The following is a 22,301-nucleotide window of genomic DNA, read 5'->3' as shown; positions in this document are numbered from 1 at the left end:
TGTAATTTCCAGAGATTCTGCAGGTAAAGATAGATTCAGGGTTCCTGCACTGTCTCTGGAAGTTAGGAGNTTAGATATTGTCATTTTGAAATCTCTATCAAGAAAAGTGTGATTACAAGGGAATGGCAACTGAATAAAAAATAAAATGTCCAACTTAGCTCAATGGTGAGTTATGTTTATTTCAGTAGACGATGAGGGGCCCCCCACGTGGTCCTTGAGGGCCCATCATTGGTGACTGTTGCTGTAAAGTGTAAAACTGTTTGCCAAGATATTTGATATTCTTCTTTGATCCACCACAGATGATCCAGACAGAAAACAGTTGAAGCAAACCATGGCTCTACTTTTTTGGCTTTTGTTTCTCTTTTCATGGATGAAGAAATATTCTTCACTTGCTTGGTAGATAAGCAAGAAGTGAAGAGTCAGATGGTTCCAACTACTAGTTGTTACCATACCCCTGCCTGCTGAAGCTTTAAGTAGCCTGTTGTCTCTCTGTAATTAACCCCATGGAGCTATTGTTTGGGAGGTTGATGTCTGGTTGCATAACATGTTGTTGTGGTGAAAGCTGTAATTTCCAGAGATTCTGCAGGTAAAGATAGATTCAGGGTTCCTGCACTGTCTCTGGAAGTTAGGAGTGTTATAAGTCCATGGTTTAGGTATGTGTTAAAAATAAATAAATAAACAAACTGAGTTTAAAATAATTGTTAATTTTCCAGACTTAATTTTGCTTCTTGATTTTTCTAAATGATCCGAGTCTGATAATGTAGCAGCTTTCCCAAAACATTGTGTGCATCTACACTTTTTGATATACTTGTCTTTTTTAGGGGTTTAACTCCAGTACAGTAAACAGAGCAGGTCCATTGTAACAGTCACACTGCAGCTGCAGCAGCAAATACAGTCTCTGAATCTGAATTTTGGCAAAATTCAGATTTGTTTGATTTATAAAACAATCTGAAAGACTGGCAATTGTTGTAGTGTTGAGCAGCCTGTAGACATAAGGACAGGCATATTGGCCATATTGGCCTGTTAGTGCCCCACCTGACGCACAGAAAAGAGTGACAGCCATCTGGAGCTTTGTCTGGAATCATTCATTCCACACTTATGGTTGTAATTCATTGACACAGGTGTTCATCCCACAGCATTTATTTCCATTAATGTGGTGAAACTCCCCTGCTGTTCTGCAGAACCAAAATGTTATGTGACCAAGCTCTATTGTTGGAGTAAAATATATTTAGTTTTAGTGTTAGTTATAGGGAAGTCGTATTTAAATTTCAAATCATTTTGGTTTAAACATGTATATAAATATACATGTATTATTTATCAGACGATATTGTCCCAAAAGTTAAAAAAATTCTATTTAAAAAAAAAAAATCCTGTCTTGAAATCTGTGGGGGTTTTTTTTGTTATCTTATGCAGGCCAGTTAGTTATACGATGGCTTGTACACCTAAATTCGGCCAATCATATATCAACGGTCATCTCTCAATCAAATTTTTTCGTTCACAGCATCTTGATTCATATGTCGCTGCTAATATACGCAACGATGCAATTAGAAATAAGAATAATTTACTTTAATATTGAGTTCCGTCCCAGTATTCACAGGGATGGACGTCTGTGCTTCTGCAGGCGTAGAGCTAACAGAACTGGCAGCGGTGCGAGGGAAGGGCTCAAACATGTATGGCTGTAAGCCTTCTACACCAAACCAAGCTTCTGCCGATCTGGCGTCTCTTCCACAACAACTTCGTCCCCACTTTCCTCCTCTAAATAAAAAATGTATGATGGAGGACATTCATCTACAACCTCTGACACCAAACTCTCCTTCTCTTGCATGTTTCCACTGTCCATAGCGTTCCTTGATAGTGTCGTTGCTATGTGCTACTTGGTCCCAATGTAATTTCCCATTGAAAACCTATTAGGACAAAGTTGCTAACTGGTTAGCAAGATGCTTCCGACAAACCGGCCACAACCTAATTTGCTTGCAAACCTTCCGCCACCTCAACCCCGCCCCCTTGATAAACGACCAATCACATTCACCTTATTCGCTCGTGTAAAGTCAGGCACCACTCAGGAGAATTCGGAAATGCAACAGTTGGAACAGAAGTTTCCCTAAGACTTTAACCTCTGCTGTTTTCCCACCTTATATTTTTTGTTAACTTTCATAAGTGTAATTGTTTGTAGTCTTACTTCTTCCTATTTGAGTTGTCATGTGTCAGTAGTCATGTCATGCTCTGATGTGTACTGCTGAAACCACATATTGGGGCTCAATAGAGGGAAAGGGTCGACATGTTTTTCTTTTTTTTTTTCGTTATCCCCCCCCTCCTCCCACAGTGTGTCTGTTGAATGAGATCGTGTGCGGGGGTGGATGGGCGATCTTAAGCAGTCTGTCTCCTGTCCTGGAATGCATTTTGCACTGCCCTGGGTTAACCCCCCCACCCCACTTTGTGTGTCTGTATGCTGCATGCTTGCGTGGATTGGCAAAGTAAGAGCTTTGTTGCTGAGTCTAGTCTTAGTAAAGGGGAGCATTTAAAATGGTTTCCTAGACGACCGAGGCAGTTGCCTGGGATGAGGAGTGCTTGCAGCGGAGAGGATTTCCAAACTCTGCACCTCGACACATCAGATACCAGAGGGTTTAACTTGATCAATCGGTTTTTTCATTTCTTTTTTTAATTTGTTTTTAAGTTGAAAACAATTGCTTGATAGTCGGCTCTTGCTGAGTCACTTTGAAACTGTGACAATAAAGCTTTAGTATCAGCTAGCAGAGCGTGAGCTGATACTCGCAGAAGAGCTTTGATGCATGTTGATTAAAGATTGCTCATGTATTTATCTTTCTCCTGTGGTCCCATCTGTTGAATCTTAATTTAAATCCCCCAACTTGATTATGCATTGGGTCCATCTTGTTACCTCGCTGCTTTTCTGCTGAAGCTTATGTCCTGTTCCCAGTTTGACTGTAGCTGTGGTCACCACTGTTTGGTGATGTGAAACGGCTTTTGTTTTAAATGCAGAACATTCCAGGGAAATGAGTGCTTTCAGACTGTGATTCATGCACTTTTTGCGACATCAGGGAGACGACTAATGTTCACTGGAAAAAAGTAAATTTTCCTACACAATTGTTGAGTTTCATTACACGTTAACCCATGTTCAGCTGTTTCAGCTTTGCAGCTTGATCATCCCAAATGTTTGTTTATCTCTTTAAAGTAAACATAATGTTTATTGTGGCAAGAAAAGTTAGTCTGTTGAAAGGGACGTATCATAAGTTCTTCCTTTTCCAATTCAATCATCAATCATAGATCTTGTGGTCTATAAACAGTGGAACTGCCATGCTTTGGTCTGAATTCCATGTTTATTGTTACTCAAATAAAATTAACTTTCACGAGGGAGTAAATGTTAAAAAGAAAAGCCTTTTTTCTTGATACAAACATGGTAATATGTAGGAAAAAATTTTTCATTAACCTAATTTGTTGAACTAATAAGATGCATCAACTGCAATTCATGAAACTGCTTATCAATCGGGTTAAGGTCCGGACATTCATTAGGCCACTCCAAATACCTCCCTCTTATTTTGTGAGTCAGTCAGAGGCACACATATTGTTGTGCTTTGAATCATTGACCTGCTGCATAAACCAAGTGTGCTTGAACGTCAGACCAGAAACTAATGGCCAGACATTCTGCTGAAAGATTTCCTGGTGGGCCTCATGGGGTCGTTAATAAGGTGGAAGTTAGGCAGTTCTAGACCTTCACATTTGCATATTTTCTCTTTCTGAGATACTGTGTTGGTTTTATGCACAATGTAACTAGACACAAACCATCCAAAAAGTTCCACTTTTGTCTCACCACTTTACCAAATGTCGCCCTGAAAAAAAAGAAGAAAATGCTTCATTTTAAAGAGGCATTATGGAATTTTCTAAAGATGCTGCCACCTGTAGCAAAAGCACAGAACTGCGGCACTGTGCTGCTTGTTCTCGTACTCATACTTAAAAAGGTTATTTTTTTCACCTTACATGGAGTTACCATTCATGTCTAAGTTAAGCTGGATGCTGGTTATTTCTGAAAATCCATAAATCAATCTTGAATTTAACACTTCGATTGTTTGGGAAGTTGGACCCATTTATCATACGCGCTTGACGTCACAACCACTGAACAGTGCGGGAACTTCGGACCCAAAGTAAATTCAGGAAAATAGTCCACAGGTTTATAGATGCATCGACACTGAACTACTGAGATGTCATTCTGCTCATCATGCCCAAAGTTGGTCCTTGGTGGACGCTATCCTGCAGGTTTTAGAGTTTTGCCTATCTCAGCACAGGTGAATTCCATTAATAGCTGATTAACAGACTGTTGCTGAATTGTAAACATCATAATAAGCTGTGTTAAAGCAGGAAAATCTCTAAAAGTTGCAGAAAAGTGGCCCTTTGGGCATGCCTGCTTTAGATGGTGTTCTTGGTTTTGTTGTGAGTAAATTGTGGAGACTAATTGCCAGAGTAATTTTGATCAGCCAGTAACTCCTGGGAGGGATAATTGGCTCAATTTAAAAATATATATATTTTTTGAATCCATTCATTCATCCATGTGTCCATTTTCCATCACACTTCTTTGCTGGGGTCGCAATGGGTAATGGTGCCTATCTTCAGCTGTCTACGGGTGAGAGGCGGGTAAAATCTGTGCAAAGGCCTTTAAGGCAAAAGCCTTGAAAATAGTTTGAACCCCTTTCCGGAGAGATGTCAGTTATTAAATGTCATCAAGCAAGTCACGGCTTAATCTGTAATATGGAAAGCCGAACAAGGATTCAGTAATCCTGAGGTCCACCGCATCCTCTCATTTGCTCAGTACCACCACCCGCTCAAAGGAGCTGTGACTGGAAATCTGCTTCCTGCGAGACTTCTGTCTGTCCAGGATCCCGTGGCAGGTGGACTTATTAACCTTTAGTGAGATTTTAATAAAAAAAAATTAAAAAATTGTCTCCTCTCCCTATGTCACAACCATACCCAGTCCCTGATTGGTTAAGGGAAAGTTAGCTGACAGGACATTTCAACTACTGCCAAGTTTGGCTGTGCCCTATCCATGTGTCAACTAAGCCCACTCACAGTGTTTCTTCGTTCTATCCGCATGCATGCATTCTCAAAATTCGACTTTCCCTTCACTGACCGTTTAATCATCTGTGAATGAGCCTTTTCATAGAGATAACAGAAAACGCTGTAGGTACCTTTAAACCTACTTTTTGTAACTCTTGATGTTCCTACTGCCTAATCTTTTTAAATATATATATATATTTTTACTCTCCCTTATTTCCTTGTCTTAAACACATCCATGATGTATATCTTTTAATATAAAAAGACTCTTGAACTAATGATTTCCTTGCGTTTTGTGGCTCTACCTTTTCTTATTCTCTTTTGCTCCAAATATTTCTGTTGAACTCCTAACCCACACATCCTCATAATCAAATAGCTGCACGTGTGCAAACTCTTGGCAGCAGGTTGGACAGGCCTGTTTTTTACGGAACAAAGCATCTCCCCTGTTTGAAGCTAGTTGACGGGCCGTTGAATGAGGGAGTCGTTGTGCAAAAAAGCAAACATTTATGTGTTCTGACAAATCAAGGTAGCTGCATCACTCGAAAGGAAAAAGTAGAAGAGAAATGTTAGCTTTCTGCTAACAAGGTTTCTTTCCTCTCTGGATTAGAACTATAAAGAGTGATTTCAGCCTGCATAGGCTGTTTCTTAATCTTTAATTTGCAGAAATATTTGTGTCTTTTTTTTTGATTTTTAATGAGGGCATAAGCTCATGTTATGGATTTTGTTTGAAACTAGTATTTTACTAAAGGTTCTCAACCCGTAGACCACCTGTCTCTAGAGTAGTGCCTCTTTCAGTGTATGTGGTTATGTCAGAGTTGCTACAGCAGTACAAATTTGCGCTCGGTTGACTTTTATGCATCAAATGTTTTCAAAGGAATCTTTCTTATTGGGAATCTATATTAAAATGCCTTTCCTTTTTAAAGGGTTTCCCTAAATCTATTTGTTTACGGTCTATGGTGAAGTGCATCTTTTTTAAATGCTTGATGTTGATGTTAACAGAGGAGTCAAAGCAGGAGTGGCAATCTGCAAATGATGTACGTTTGTTTCTTTAGTTGGTGGGTGTAGTTACTTGGCTTGTCTCTTTCTTTGTCTTTTAACGGACATTTATCGTTGTTTTTCCAAGGAATGAACCAAGTGGATATGAGGGGTGGGCGTGAGGAGTTTTAGAACAAACCAGTCAAACATTTCTTATGCTTTTGAGGCTCAATTGTCTTTGTGCGTGTGGTCAACTTTTGCATCTTTTCTTAAATCCAGGGGGCTTTGTCCTCTCTTCCTGTTCATTTCTGTTTTCTGCCACAGTTTTCTGTGTTATAGGGTGTTGGCTGAGTGTCCATAAGGGGGACAATGCCTTCTGTTTGTGTGTATTCAGACCGTGAAATCGTTTTATCCCCACTAACACTGCGTCTCCCTCACTCTCTATCTGCATCAACGGGCAGTTGCACTTGTATTGAGTTGTTGTTTTTTTTCAATCGAGACAACTTAGGGGTCTGAAATTTTGCTCCTCAACAGTACAAAGTGATGCCTTTATTTGGAGTTTAAAACTTAGTGTTAATAATAGTTTCTGGATAAGTTGAGAGCAAGACGGAAGGATTAGGACTGGAGTTGTGATGAGTAAGGTCTGGGGAACGGATTAGGATTTACACTGAGTGTGTTGCATGGAGACCAAGTTGTGAATCTGTGTGGTAGAGACTATTTGGTCGGCTCATATTGGCATAGTACGGTGTGGCTCTTTGTTGTTTTTGACTATTGGCAAATCTTGCAACCAGTAGAGTGTTAGGCTGGTCTTCTTTTTTCTTATATAAAGCTTTTTTCTTCTTTTTTTTTCTCGTGGTGTTCTTTCTTTGGATTTCTACAAAATGTCTCAACTTTTGTGTTTTAAAGCTAAGTGCTTAAACTAAATGAGTAAACTTATGGCCTAAGATGTGAGCTATGTTTTTTTTATCACCAGATTATTTATGATTACCAGTTTAACATGAGAATTCTTGTATATTGTTTAAGTTTTCTTTAAAAGATTTCAGAGGCGAGATCTGATTGTAAATTAAGGAAGACTAGATGGAGTTAAATTTGTAAATATAGATTGCATCAAGATAACAAAAGGTGGGAGAAAAGATTAGTCAACTCCAAGTACTCGTAATGCTGACCAATATTTAGACCCCATGGACGGTGAAAGAGCTTTAATTAGACAAACTGACACATTTATTGAGGCAGTTGAGCAGCAGAGGCCTAAGCTGTGTGAGGAAGTGTTGACATCATAGCTGGGGATCCCTCCGCCAGCTGTTCACTGACACAATGCAACCAGGAAGCTGTCGAGGTCTCTGTGTGTCTCAGAGTTGTGAATCATGTGTCACACTTCAGCTTTAAGGTTTTACTGACTGACAATAAAAATATCTCATTATCTTCACTGTCTTCCTGCCCCATGGATATTCTTGTGTGGTACAAAAAGGAATTACTTTTAGTCTCGGTCCTGTTAAGGGTGCAGCTGGGGGGTTAAAAGGCAAGGCTGTGACATACTCCCAAATAGCCATTAGTGGTCCCCCCTCCCCCACCTTATTCCACCCTAACATGTGCAGGAAGCCATATAGGTTTTTGATGACTGAGTTTGGAACAACATAAAATTACTGCAACAAAAATCCAACCACTTAGGATCACCTGGTTTCAGTCCAGCTATCTAATGAATTAAAAAAGGCGAAACATTTTTCTGGGTTGTTTGTTCTTATTGGCAGATTGTAGTTCCTCATTTATGGCTTTAAGCAGATATAAAGGAGCTTGACTAATATAAGCGAATAAAGAAAAGGAGTTTTAAAAAAATATTTTTTTCCTCTGGACAAACTTTTCTCTGCCGTTTCTGAGGTTTTTGCGCTATTTTGGAATGTCAGGCGTCACATTTTCAGCAACAAGTACCTTATAAAATCATTAAAAAACTTTGACCTTTTTTAAACATGTTTATTTCCTTTTAACAAACAAAATTTAAATTAGTAGCGTCCAGCAGCTCTGGGTGTTTAGTGGATTTTTCTCTATTATGTTTACACACTGAAATCTTTAACCATAGTATTTTTTACTATTTATTTAGTTAATTATCTGAAGCTCAGTTATTTAGAGGGTGCTTGTAATATTTAGGTTTAAGTTTTGTCATAAATTCTCACATGAACTCATGTCTAGACTTTATACTGAACTATTATGCCACTACTGGACCTGTCTGAAAATAATCCTCCACCTCACTCAAGTTTTTTTTTCTGCCTCTGACAACTTGTCACAAACAACTAAAATCTGACAAAAGTAATAGTATATAAATAATCAACTTTCAAAATCATTCAGTTTCCTTTTGGAGTGATGTGATTTCTAAATATTTAGTGTGATCTTACTGCTGCCCCTTCAAGAAACTTCATACCGTTACCCAGCAACACTGTCTGCTTTTATTGATAAACTGTATTTTCTGTTAAAGGTGCAGTAGGAGATCTTTTCTGACGCATCTTTTCTGAGATCTTTTCTGCCCACAGCCACTTAGCAAGCAGTCAAATAGAAGGTTTGGAAGTGACACTAAAATAAATGGTCCCCACTACAGTGAGAAATCAATCAATAACCCCAACCAGTCACAAAAGAGGTCTGTTGTATACGATTGGTTCCATGACATGTCAATCATGGCCGTCTGCTTGTCCCTCTCCCTTGTGCGCGTACCCTGAACGAATTGACCCCCCCAATGCTCGTGCAGGACGCCATGGCTGGAAGCTAGCCACTGTTATGCTACGTTCACACCTAAAGCAACAAGAGCAGCAAAAACGCACGCGTTGCTTAATTTTTGATGCTTGTACAAGTTTAGTTCTGACGCGTGGCTGACGCATCTTTGCTAGGGTGCCCACATTAGGTAAGGCAGGCGGGGGAAGCACAAGGACGCAGGTGTCCAGATTACCGTCACCAGTTCAGGTTTGGTCATTTCGTCCCTCCGCTGGCTCCCTGTTTCGACTATGTGCTGCACTGTAGTTGACCAAAATCCCGGTTGCTGCTCTGGCTGCGTGGTGGAAAAAGTGGGTCTGATGCACGTTGGGTGGAGCTACCCTATCCTTTCTTTGCCTGTAACAATGGCAGGTATATTTGCTGTGAAGAGTGGGTAAAAAGTAGTTTGAATCTATTTTTAAGTCAGAAAGTCCACCTGAAAAGCATTGTCAGTTTATCCGTATTACCATCCTGCCTTCAGATATTATTTCTGTCGGAGCCGCTCAGATTCCCGTACACCAGCGGTGCGCTGTCACTAGGAATCCCATTCAACAGCAGACTCTGGCCCGGTCGCCTCCGCCGCGGAAAACCGCTGGAAGGCGTTTTTCATGTACGTAATCCAAATTGCAGGCACCAGGATAATAAAAGCAAACATGTTTTGCTGGCAGATTTCGGCATTTTAAGTTAATTTAGCCGTTAATAAAACTGTTTCAGTGGAGTGATCATAGCGCTTTGCATCATCAGCGCTGCTCCTGCTGCTCTAGACACGCTGCAGACAGCATGCGCGTTCATGTGTTTTAAAGGCGTGGTGTCGAGGGGTCTAAAGGGAGAGGCATGGTTGTGTATGTTCAAAAATATAGCTTGCTGGAACCGTTGTTACAAGATCTCCTATAGTGCCTTTAAGTTCGCATCTGCCTGGAGCGGATGTAGATTAGGTCTCCTTATAAGAAAAGTACCCCCAAAGCATGATGGTGCCACTACCATGTAGGCCACAATGTGGGGATTCTGTTTTTTTTTTTTTTTTTGTGGCCTAGCTATGGCACTCTTTAATTTTGTTTTACCTCTTTGCTTCTTTCTTGAATACTCCCTCCCTCTCTACAGTCATTCAGTTAGGTGGACGGCCATGTCTTTGTAGGTTAGCAGTGTTACCAAACTCCTAAGATTTTCAAGTGATGAATTGAAGAGAATTCTGTGTTCAATTCTGTGTTGCTGTGTTTTATAACTTAATCTGACTCGTCGTCTTTGATCTTTGGTCTCTATAATGTTTTTTTCTGTTCACTAACGTTTTAGTAAACCCCTTGGGTTTTTACAGAACTTCTAGATTCATAACAAATTGTTAAATTATGCACTGGATTTTATTTGAGGGCTGAATGAATGCATACCAAACTTTTTATATTTAAACTAGTTAAATGTTGAAACCATTCCTCTTTTATTTTTTCCCCAATTATGCTCTACTTGGTAATAAATCCGTTGTTTTAATGTAAGTTTAAAAGTAACAAAGGGAATACATATCTTATAAACTTTGTAAACAAATGAACTTACTTGGAAAATAGATGTATTATTTATATTTTTAACATTTTGCATGCTTGTCATTGGTCACCTTTTTTGGTGTCAGTTTCTTTTTTTCTTTAGGCTTGCAGTTCTTGACTTGTGAATGATTGTTCCTCCGACACCTCGGCCTCCAGCTGTTTGAGGCATGTGTTATTGTAGTGAATAAAACACAGAGCCAGGCAGTGACAACACTCTGGAATGCCAGTGTAACACTCTGCTCGGCCTCCAGGGGATCAGCAGTGGGCCGCAGCACATATGGTGGGGATTTAATTGAAAAGAAAAAGACAAGCGAACTGGTAGAGATGAGGTGGAAATGGAGAGGACTTACTACGAATGAGAATAGGAGCTGAGAAAGGTTTCTCCACAAAACCCCAGTGGGCCCCTGCTTTCTTTGAGTGGAAAGCGGTGTAAGGTAAGGGTTAAAACACTGGGGAAAGGCAATAAAGGCTCAGAGTTTATGGGTATCACACAATGGAAGAAAAGAAGTGGAAATAATGAGAAAAAAATAGAGGAAGATCTGTGTCAGAAAGGACAGAATAAGAGCACATAAGTCTAAAAATGAAGCCTGTAATGTTTACATTTTGTTGACAATCCAGAAAGGATCATAAAGAGTAATAGGATTGTGTGCAACGAAAAAACCAGTAACTCAGATCTAGATTCCCACAGCCTTATGTAAGCACTGGGTTCAACAGGGAGTAAGTACTTTACACACACACATTTATTAAAGTGTGTAGCTTTTAATGAGCTCAGTTTTGCCTACAGTGCAACAGTTTTTGATTGTAGTCCCTAGTTTATCAGCTCTACTTCATTTAGTATCCTAAGAAAAAGAGGCGTGGTAATTACACACACAAATGAGTGGTTTTAAGCCTGTGCGTCATCTAGCATTGATAATTGCTATGATCTTTGTTTATAGTTCTCTACTTTCTCTATTATTGCACCAAAATACTTTTCTGCCCTCTAGTTTACAGGGTTAGGATTAGTATGAGGAGTTTTAACAAGTCTTGTTTCTATTTTTACCTGGGTGGGTATGTAAAAAATGTTCCAGATATTTTCTACATTTAGTTTGCATATACAGTATGTATAAAGTCTCATGGCTTTAATGACATGCATATCAGCGTATATCTGCAATTGTTTGTAAGCAGGAAGGAGAAGAAAATGTAGATTACAGGAGAAATCGAGCTTGTGAAAAATGAAACTACAGATTTAGAAAAACGTTTTAAACTTTTAAACTCTTTTTTTGCTTTTAAAAGTGAAACCTCCCAGAAATTGTTTCTTTTAAGAGCAATAACATGTTTAGATCTTAGATGTTTATGTCTTTTATTCATCCTGTTGAAAGACATGTTTTAAAACAGGATTTTACCAACATTTTAATTTAAAGACCAGCATCTTTACAAGCTTTTAAACTCCTAACATATTTGCTGGCATGGTTAGTAATAGTAAAAACCTCAGTCCCTGTTTTCTCTGGAATGTACATCCTAACTCTGAGCCTTCCAAAAGTCGGCTAACATCCCAGATCCCAATGTGTTTCATAGTGGACTAAAGCTTAAACGGACAAAACACAGAGCCTTCTGTTAGTGGTTACATCTCGCTCTCTCAGCCTGAATAAATACGTTGATGAATGAAATAAATAAGCTTTTCTGTGGCTTGGTAAAAGAACCTTGGATTGTAACTGTGAATTAAATTAAACACCCTCACTTCAAGCTTTTTGCAAAGTTGGAAACCATTTTAAACAGCTGATTTTGATTTATTTTTTATTTTATTTTTTTTTTCTGTAGCAGCCTCTTTCCAGCCAGCTGACTTGCAGTGCAAAGCAGCTGAAAGTGACCTCCACAGCATAACTGTTATGCTTTAATGTAGGCAATATTAAATAATAGCAGGGTTCTTATTGTCTTTTCATCTCAGATTCATCAGGTCACTATGAAGCTTTTTAATTTTTGGCGGTGTCCTTCCTGAAATCTTAAACTCCATTTTGGTTTCCTCAGAAGCTCATGGCAGAGTAGAAGAGCAGATTTAGTTCATTTTTGTGCAGATAAGTTTCCCGAGTTGTGGGTTTCCTTGACCAGATCTTCTCAGCTACGGGGCTCCAGGTGTGGAGTTCACAGGACTACATAAAGACACCACTGCTGTGACACAGATCCACTTCCTACCTGGTCAGGTGAGGTTAATAACAACTCCTCTTACCTTCTATAAGTTGATAATTTTTTTTCTTTAATGTTACCTTAATGCTGTGTGAAACCTGACTCTTAGGGCCGTCTCCTGTCGCTGCTGGATGACAACACGATTCATCTGTGGGAGCTGGTAGTCGGGCTTCACAGAGAAGTAGGCGGGACAAAGAAAGAGGGCGGAGTTTGTCTTAAACAAGTGGATAGCTACACCCTGCCTGGAAGGCCTGGGATCGAGAGCTGCAGGTAGGATGGAGACATCCTGGAATGCTGCAAGCGTCAAATCTGTATCTTCACCCATTTCTCTCTGCTTACTCGGTCAGTGCTACGCGGATGACTGTCCTCCTCTTACTAAAGTCTTGCGACCTGCTTTGCATCGGAACAGAAGGAGGAGGTGTCTATTTTCTGGAGTTGCCCCGGCTCGTGTTAAAGGAGAACCAGACGCTGCTTCAGGACCAGGTCACGCAGAGGTGAGACGGACTGAGGAATGAACAGGAAGTCGTCTTTATGAAAAAAGGGAAATATAAAAAAGAAAAACAAAGCTTGAGCATTATTTTCAATATTTGGGTCCTACTCTTTATTGGCAATAATATTGGATGACTGTCAGCTGGAGAACTGTCAAGTCAGCAGCCTTTTTCCATAACCTATGTCAACATAATAAACCCTGAACATTCCTGGCATTTAGGTGGATGTTTTATTTTTTTTTGTTGGTTTTCTGTAATGTCAATGTTCATGGAGGACTGATGTGTTTACGTAAAGCCGTCCTACGTGCTCGTCCTCAGTTAGCCAACTTTGTCTGCGCATGCACACTTTTATGTGGTGAGCTACGGTTTCAGCCAGTCATTGACGGGGTTCTTTGAAAATGACAAAGGGTTGAAGAGAAAAAAAGTGTTTATAAAGTGTCTGCGAAGGGGAGAAGCTCTTAGAAGAGAGAAACATGACCAGAGTGTTTTATCTACGTTAACTACCTCTATATTGTAACTTTCCAGCGAAGATAAGTTTATTTATTTTGTAAATTGCATCGTTAGTAGTTGTACGCTGGCCACAGATCCTGATTTACCCCGCAAACATGTCCAAATTTCCACTGCAGCGCACACACACATAAAAGCATGTCATGATTACTTTAATATACCAGTAGTCCTATTTGCAGGGAAACTTTTTATATATAAATATGGATGACTTGAGATCAATCCAAGCAACATTCTTATCATTGCGTCCCTGCAAATCGTCAAGGAGAAATCGGCTCGTGCATGCTCTCGTACACGCTTAATAGGCGTTCCCTCTTGGGAGCGGGTACAGGGTTGTGTGTGTGCATTTTCTTTCAGAATTTGCGAAAATCCTCTACTATACCTTTAAGGATTTATATTATATCATAAAAACCCAGTTTAATATGAATAATTGACTAAAATATCCCTCTATATGAGTGAAATTGATCAACTTTTCAAATAAATTTTAATTTGTTTCTAAATGGCCTGTAAGTGATGCAGAATGGCTGCATCTTCATACATCTTTCCTTCTGTGTCTCTATTTTGTGTCGCAGTGCAACTTCTAGCAAACCCTTAACAGTCCAGCTGAGCAGGTCTCTCACACACATCTGCTGATCCAGATGTTATTGTTGTTCTTAGCAGCAGCAGGCTGACCTGGTCCATGATGTTATTTGTTTAATAAGGTCTTAAGTTTTTTTTGGCAAAAAATGGAAAACTTGAGAAAATAAAAATTGAAACCATAAAGAGTGACGTCACTGTTCTGCCATCACTACATGATGATTGAATCTGAACCTGTTTAAGTGTGATGGCACTTAAATAGATTGTATTTGTTTTCATCATGGCGGCTGGAGCCATCCCTCGTTAACCGAAGCCAGCAGAGCTGCGCTGTAGTGAAGGCCCTGTTTGTTTGTGTGTGAGTGAGAGAGAGAGAGAGTGTGGAAACGATTGGAGATTTCAGACAGTGATGCTTTTTACCAGCTGCCAAAACTCTGTGTTCCGGTCGTGTTTTAGCTGAATGTCCAAGCGTCCACATGCAGAGGAAAGGAGCTGCGTGTGAATCCGAGCACACACAGACCCAGAGATCTATGGTCCATTGCCAGGATTCTGCAACAGGATGCTGGATTCCCTAAAAATACTTGTTAGCAGACAGACAGAGACAATGGCACCCTTTTTTTTTTAGGAATGTTTCTGGCTCTGTGTGTCTGGAGAGAATCCTCCTCAGCAAGCTCCGGTGCAGCAGGCAGATGTTTTGTCCGTCTGTGTTAAGGCCTTGCTCTGCTTAATCAATACTGAAGAGTCCAGAAAACCTCAGTGGTTTGGATTTCTTCCCCTCTCTGCTGCTTCCTCTCCCATTCTTCCTCTATCTCTTTCTCTTGGCTGAGGGATTCCTCTGACATCTCCAGGGTGTGTCATGCTCCACATTCCTGCTCTGCCTCAGAGGAATGTCCAATCCACAACCTCCAACTCTGCTCCATCTTCATGTTGACAGCCTGAATTGTAGCTTATCTCTTCTGCTCATGGTCGATTGTTTTATAAAAGAAAGAAACGGTTTGATGTAAACAAAAGAGATCTCTGAATCAGCTGAGAACATGAACTGTTTTCAGCAGCTTCTTTCTTTCTGTAATCGTTATCCCTCCCGTTCCTTTCTTTGAAGTTTCTAAGAGCTTGGTTCTAAGGTTACACACAATTCATTGAATTTCATACAATATTACAATGTATAAAGGTAAATGGGTAAAGAAATAAAAGTGAAAAAAGTAAACAAAATACAAATTAAATATATGATCAAATGAGCAATATTAATACATAAATATAATAGTATTAAATGATAATAAACTTCATCAGTAGAGGTTTGGTTTGTGTTTTGTCTTGGAGCTGTTGTTTGAGTTTAATCTATTGTTTCACCCAGTGTGCGTGTGCGTGTGTAACACACCGATACATTTGGCAGGAAAGCAGTTCCTCATGATGCTGCCACTGCTATAGTTCTCAGTTATGTCTCAATCTATCCATTTTCTGCTGATCTGAGGTCAGATTGACTCATCCTGTAGGGATCCATAATCATTTCTCGAAAAGACGGTTAGGTCATCCACATTTGCAGGAGCAAACTTAATGAGGAAATGATGGCTACAAAAAGGATATGTTGTCTCTGTTGCTATTTGAGCTTTATTTAAATATAGGTACGGTATGATTAGGCGATAGTTCGAGGGAAGTTAGCCACTCATTCTAGTTTTGCTATAGGTAGTAGCAGAGCATGGCAGGAGAAGTTATATTTAAGTTGCTCTGCTAGTCTTTAAAAAAGGAAAAAAAAAATTTCAATTTTTTTTTTTTTTTTTAAGAGCTTGGAACATTCTGGGGCTAAAAGGGTTGTTTTCATGGACCCAGAGGGACAGTGAATCTTGAACCAGCGATCTTGCTGCGCCTCTATAACACAGACACCTTCCATCTCTAATGTGGTATTTATTATTTTCAGAGGTCCCCATGGTGTCCTTTCAAATTCCAGTTAATACCTGGAAGTAACCAAAGATCCTAACTTCTTGTCAAATCTTTCTTTAATGGGGAAAGTTAACAGATGTTTTCTATTTTTGTATGTTTATTTATTTTTTTCCTCTTCATCCCCAGCCTGCCAGATGACTACAGATGTGGGAAGTCACTGGGACCAGTGGAATCCCTCCAGGAACATCCTCAGCAGCCAGGGAAGATCCTGATTGGCTACAGCCGCGGCCTGGTGGTCCTGTGGGACCTGGGTGCTCGCCATGCCGACCAGCTGTTCCTCGGCAAACAGGTACATCCATCTCAAAGCCTAGGTCACATTATTTATGCGTTTTCATGTCTGATTGTTGTGTGTTAACCTTCCTGCAGCAGCTGGAGAGCCTGGTGTGGGAACGCTCTGGAAGCCTGTTTGTTAGTTCCCATAATGACGGAGGCTACGCTGTTTGGCCTGTAACCAGCGGCAACACGTATACTCACCAGCCAGCATCCTCCACCATCCCGTACGGTGAGAAATGCTCATGCAGACACACTCATCATGTTACTGTTGTCACCGCTTGGATGATGTTTGAGGCGCTGGTGTGATCTGGAGAAGTTCTCTTTCCTGTTTAGACAGTCTGATGTCCAACGTCTACATGAAAGGCCACGACCTGCAGAGTCTTTGGAAGATTAGTTTGCTCTTGTTTTGAGCTAATTAGATGGGATGTAGAACTATGGCTGCTAAAGCTTTAAACTTGTCTTCTTTATATTTTCACAGATTTATCTGTTTGGTTTGTACATAAAGACACATGGGATGGTAGTTTTAGTTGGACCACATGTTCTCACAGTTTGTGTGTTTGACTTTCAGGCCCATTTCCATGTAAGGCCATTAATAAGATCCTGTGGAGGACTTCACAGACGGGGTAAGTATTTAAAGCTTCTCTTTAGTTGGTGTTAAAACTGCTTATGATTTCTCTAAGCAGTTACTTATGTAGCTAAATTGGGGCCATAAAGTTTATTTTGGGGGGGAAAAAATGCATACCTTTTTAAAAAAAAAAAACATTTTTCAAAAAATTTAATCTGGAAAAAGAAAACGTTTGTTCAAAAGAAAAAAAAAAAAAACATTTAAACCTGAAAAATAAACATTTGTTTTAGCAATAAACTACTTTTCAGATTCAAGTTTTATTGTTTTTTTTTCAAACTTTGTTTTTTAGCTTTAAACTTGTGGCCATGTTTTAGCACAGACGGTGGACAAAATAAACTTGAAACTTTTTTTTTTTTTTTTTACTTATTTTCCCCCAGGTTTAAATTGATTTGTTTTGCAATGTTTTAGCTCCACAGTTCATCACTAGTAGTTCATAGTTATTTTGATATAAAAGCAGTTTGAATTACTTTATCCAGCATTTCTTTGAATTTTAGTTTAATATTTTTTTTGTGGTGAGTTGGATGTTCCGGGGAAAAATGCCTTTTAGTAAAAAAGACCAATTTTTTTTGTAGCTGTCAAGAAAAGCCACAGTAGAGTCCCAATGCTTATAGGTCAAGTGGTTGTTTTGCTGTATGCTTGGAGAGTTGATTTTAGAGAAGTATTGGAACAGTATTTTGTAACAGCGGAGGGTCTTTATCGGTATAAAAAAACTGATTGTCCAGAAGTGTCTCATCCTGACCTGAGAGAAAGAGAGAGAGAAATGACAGTAAAGTTAGTCAGCATGATTATATTTATGAGCTCTATAATGTTTTGTGCTGTTTTGCTTCCACTAGTTCTCCAGTGCTGTTATACAGTGGGGGGATGCCCAGAGCCAGCTACGGTGACCGCCACTGTCTGTCCATTCAGCAGGATAAGGAGCACGTCACCCTGGACTTCACATCTCGAGTGATCGATTTCTTCACTATCCACAACATGGAGCCGGACAAAGGTGGACCTACAGACCTGCATCTTTTCATCAGTTATTTATTTTAGTTGGTAATTTCATTCAGACAGTAAAACTCTCATATTACCGTCATTTTCGTACTATAAGCCGCGATTTTTTCCCCATTTTTCGACCTTGTGGCTTATATAACAATGCGGCTTATCTATGGACTTTTACAGCTAACAGCCACTAGGGTAATACCTAAATCTATGGATTTGATCATCCACCATGTTGACGTCACATTTGCTTCAAAACACAAGTACGGTAGCCGCGCGAGGGGGAATGCAGAGGTCCTCCAGAAGCAGACTTTTACTGCGAGACAGAACGACAGCGAGAAAGATGGACATTAAACATATAAAACCTGCGGCTTATAGTCCGGTGCGGCTTGTATATGTACAAATCATGCAATTTAGCTTCTGCGGCTTATATTCAGGTGCGGCTAATAGTCTGAAAGTTACGGTATATGGATTTTTTTTTATATAAACAATACATTTTTCAAGGATTTATTGGCGTTTTGCTAGCTGTTCCGTGAGCTCTAGATCCAAGCAGGTTAATGGAAAGTTTAGTGGAAGGAAAACATGTCTTTTTTTTATTTTTTTTTTTAAAGTGCACCAGAAAAAGTTCAACTTCAGCCTTAAGGGGATTGTGTAGAGAGGTGGTTAGAGTTTTAAGGGGCTTCTTACGGTGTGGCTCCAGTGCAGGGGCTGCAGCCATGGCTCTTTGTGTGAAGCCCCTCCTGAAATGGAGACTAAATCAGTAGCAGTGTTTCAGGTTTTGATCTGACTTACTGGGAAAATTTATTCTCTGTGGAGTTCTGAGATCTTATATATATCTCCATAACCCATTTTCCTTCTCTTTAATCCTCCTAGAGTTTGATGACCCATCAGCTTTAGTGGTGCTGCTGGAGGAGGAGCTGGTGGTGATTGATCTTCAGACCCCAGGGTGGCCCACTCTTCCCACGCCTTACCTCGCTCCCCTTCACTCATCAGCCATCACCTGCTCCTTCCACATCTCTAGCGTGCCTCCTAAACTCTGGGAGAGGTTAATTAACGCAGGCAGAGCACAGAGGAGCCGACAGCAGACACACATGGTGAGGAATCTATAAAAAAGGGGGCTTTTCTTCAACCAGTGGCCTCCGTGAAGATTTATCTGTAGGCTTGTCACTGTAAACATCAGGGTCGTTTTTTTTTTAAGTGGTTTAAATGTTTAATCCGGATAATCAGTCCGTGGGAATCCGAGGTAAACGGCTTAACCTGACATGTTGGAACATAGCATGGTTTTCTCTCCACGTTCATGTTTACTTTCAAGCTTCAACACAGAGTGAAATGCTTCTTTTTTTTGAGCAACCTACAAGGTATTGTTGTGGAGTCTAACTCTTGATATAAGGATAAATGACTGTGTTCTTAAATAGTTGTTGTGAGCAGTTAGTCTTTGAGCTTGGGTCAGCTGTTTGATTGGATGCAGATTAGACTCATGCAGACGGACACAAACAGCTGTAGTGTTCATAAATCACCGCTCTATGTTTGCGTGTGGCAAACCCAAGAGATGGGTCGTATATAAAAAGCTACAAAGGGCCAGAATATAGTTGCTGCTGTAAATATTTGAGCTGAGGTCACGATGACATGGAAAACAAAGCATTTTCTTTTCAGTAAGTGAACAATTACTGCTGCTTATTTTAGAGCCCTAATTTGCTCCAACTCTCCTCTTCTTTGTTCTGTTTATGCAGAGCTGGCCCATATGTGGAGGGAAGAATCTGGCTCCTCAACCCAAACAGCAAGAGCTGCTTTTAACCGGGTTTGTTCTTCAACACACTTTTACTTTATCAGAAGTCTTACCCTTTCTATTGTATCTCAGTGAAGGAAACTTAATCCAAAAGGGGGATATGAGGTTATGTTAGAGTGTTTATGTGGTTTGGAAACTGCAACCTGTAAAGCTGTGATCTCTGATACTGATAACCAGATTATACACACTGGAACTCTTGAAATTTAATGTTTATCTGAACAAATGTACATTATTTTCGAATCTCTACGCAGGACAATGTTACATTTTTTAAAATTTTGTCTGTGTTCTCTTTTGATTATTTGATTACTTGTGTGCAAGTTTGTTTTCATTAACTAAAACTAACAAAAATACAAAAACTAGAAAAAAAAAACACTTTCTGTGACTGAAATGATAAAAAAAAAACTTGAACCTGGTTAAGTTAAATGAAAACTAACTAAAACTGAAATAAGAATGAACAAAACTGATTAAAACAAAAATTATTTTAAGAGAAATTGGATTAGTTTTTGCTTGTCTTCATCATAATGCAGCTGAAAATTATAAAAAAAAAACGGAACTTAAACTACGGGTTTTCAAGATATAAAAATTTAACTAAAGTAAAAAATGAATATACGAAAAAGGAATTAAAACTAAAACAAAATTTAAAAAGTCTAAACTAAATAAAAATAAGAACGAATGACAATTTCAAAACATCTTAAACCTTGGTTTGTTGAAAGCAATATAAATGCTCAGTGGGGGGAAAAAAAAAGAAAAACATCCTTTTGTGATATTTAGCATCACTAGACGAATGCCATTTACTACATTTATGTTTAAAAAAAAAAGTTGAATGACGGATTTCTTTTTATGATCTTAGTGCCTTAATTTCAATCTTTTAATCTCTTTTTATGTCTTTTTATTATATACCTGTCCTGTAAACATTAAATAATGCAGATCAAATGAAAGAAAAATGCAAAGAAAATCCTTAAGTAAACAAACTGGTCACAGTTTTACAGACATTAATAGTCTCTGCAGGTTGAGAGCAGAGTTTTAGCCTTGGCTTCCTGTGCAGAAAAATCCCCTTCTTTTACTGAGCCACAATCATCAGGCTATGATGCATCTGTCTGTGAATAATTTCTCTCATGTCAACAGGCACGAGGACGGGACGGTGCGCTTCTGGGACGCGTCGGGTGTCGCTCTCACGCCGCTCTACAAGCTTGGCACGGCCAACGTCTTCCACACCGACTGCGACGAGCCTCACGACTCGAGCAACGACCAGGACATGCAGCAGGAGGAGGAGTGGCCTCCTTTCAGGAAGGTGGGAACTGAAAAGACCAGTTCAGACCCAGGATCCTATTTCAGCAGCTGTGGGAACTAATTCAGCCTTTCTGTTTTACACACTCTCAGTCCTTGCACTCTACATCTGCAGCCCTTATTTTCCATTCAGATGCTTTTCATGTGTTTGGATTTGAGTCAGAAGCTCCTCTATTGGTCTTGCAGTTAAAGCTTTGCTTTGAATGAGCTGCAGTCTGATTGTAGTTTAAATAAACTGATTTAGGGAGGGAAGATTGAATAATAGCAGCCAGGAAGTAAATATTGGAGAGTTTGGGTGTGTCAGCAGGATTAGCACATATCATGTGGGATTTCAAGTTGAACAGCGATGGGAAAATAATGCCTTAATAAACAGGTCTACATATTCAAAGGGACATTCTTTGTTTCCTCTGACTTTTATCTCTGCTCACATGGCTCATCTTGAGTCTCACGGCAACAGGGCTGCGTGTTGAGGAATGTGGCCCTCATATGGGATGGAGAGACCTTCCCCCTTTTCTCAGCTGTAATGAAAACCAGACCTATGGGCCGTCTCTCTATCTGCGTGCATCCAGCTTCTCCTGCATTTTGTTTCGCAGAAACTCTGCTCCAGCATGAGCAGGATTCCTGTGTGGGAGAGAATGAGAGGCTGACGACAGATTAATGTGGATGTTTGCTGGGCATTTATGAAGTTAATGTGGGGATTTTTCCTGGGGTTTAGAGAAGAGGAAGAGCTGATAAAGAGGAAAAAAATTGTAAAAACGTTTGCTTTTCAGGAATGAATTCAAATAATCCCCCCTGTTGCTTGTGCAGGTGGGATGCTTCGACCCGTACAGCGACGACCCCAGACTTGGCATCCAGAAAATCAGCCTCTGCAAGTACAGCAACAAGCTGGTGGTGGCTGGAACCGCTGGCCAGGTGAACATCCACTCCCACGCCTCAGAAATCTCTGCACGGCAATCACAGAACGACAGCCAAGTCGGATGTCACCTTCTGATTTAAAAAATGGGATTTATTTGCTAACTTTCTCCCTGCAGGTGATCGTGCTGGCTTTCAACGATGAGCCGTCGGACCACTCCGTGGACATGTCTGTGGTTGACCTGCTGCAGGACAGGGAAGGTTTCACCTGGAAGGGGCACGACAGGCTGGAGCCGCGCCTCAAGCCTGCACCCTTCCCGCCGGGCTTCCAGCCCCAGGTGCTGGTGCAGTGCCTGCCGCCTGCTTCGGTCACGGCTGTGGCACTGCACACAGAGTGGAACCTCATCGCCTTCGGGACGAGTCACGGGTTTGGGCTCTTTGACTACCACAGACGAAACACGGTGCTGGCGAGGTGATTATAAGACAAAACGTGGAGATTAGGACCATAAGGGATGGACTTATTTAATCAGTGACTGCTC

At 40.1% G+C, this 22,301-nt stretch overlaps 1 protein-coding gene across 1 annotated transcript in view; it reads left to right on the top strand.

Moving 5' to 3' along the window:
• llgl1 (lethal giant larvae homolog 1 (Drosophila)) overlaps positions 1-22,301 on the top strand; it is a 42,142-nt gene that overhangs the window by 10,745 nt on the left and 9,096 nt on the right. The window contains exons 3-14 of the mRNA XM_015388651.1: positions 12,397-12,478; positions 12,571-12,731; positions 12,809-12,955; positions 16,088-16,250; positions 16,328-16,463; positions 16,803-16,857; positions 17,693-17,847; positions 18,711-18,931; positions 19,568-19,635; positions 20,749-20,914; positions 21,718-21,822; positions 21,942-22,234. Of these exons, the coding sequence (XP_015244137.1) occupies positions 12,397-12,478; positions 12,571-12,731; positions 12,809-12,955; positions 16,088-16,250; positions 16,328-16,463; positions 16,803-16,857; positions 17,693-17,847; positions 18,711-18,931; positions 19,568-19,635; positions 20,749-20,914; positions 21,718-21,822; positions 21,942-22,234 (1,752 nt within the window). The remainder of the gene's footprint in view (positions 1-12,396; positions 12,479-12,570; positions 12,732-12,808; positions 12,956-16,087; positions 16,251-16,327; positions 16,464-16,802; positions 16,858-17,692; positions 17,848-18,710; positions 18,932-19,567; positions 19,636-20,748; positions 20,915-21,717; positions 21,823-21,941; positions 22,235-22,301) is intronic.

Source organism: Cyprinodon variegatus, unplaced genomic scaffold, assembly GCF_000732505.1.
Source record: "Cyprinodon variegatus isolate N-32 unplaced genomic scaffold, C_variegatus-1.0 Scaffold431, whole genome shotgun sequence".
Taxonomy (NCBI): domain Eukaryota; kingdom Metazoa; phylum Chordata; class Actinopteri; order Cyprinodontiformes; family Cyprinodontidae; genus Cyprinodon; species Cyprinodon variegatus.
Note: the sequence above shows the minus strand (reverse complement) of the source record. Positions and strands in the feature narration are given on the sequence as shown.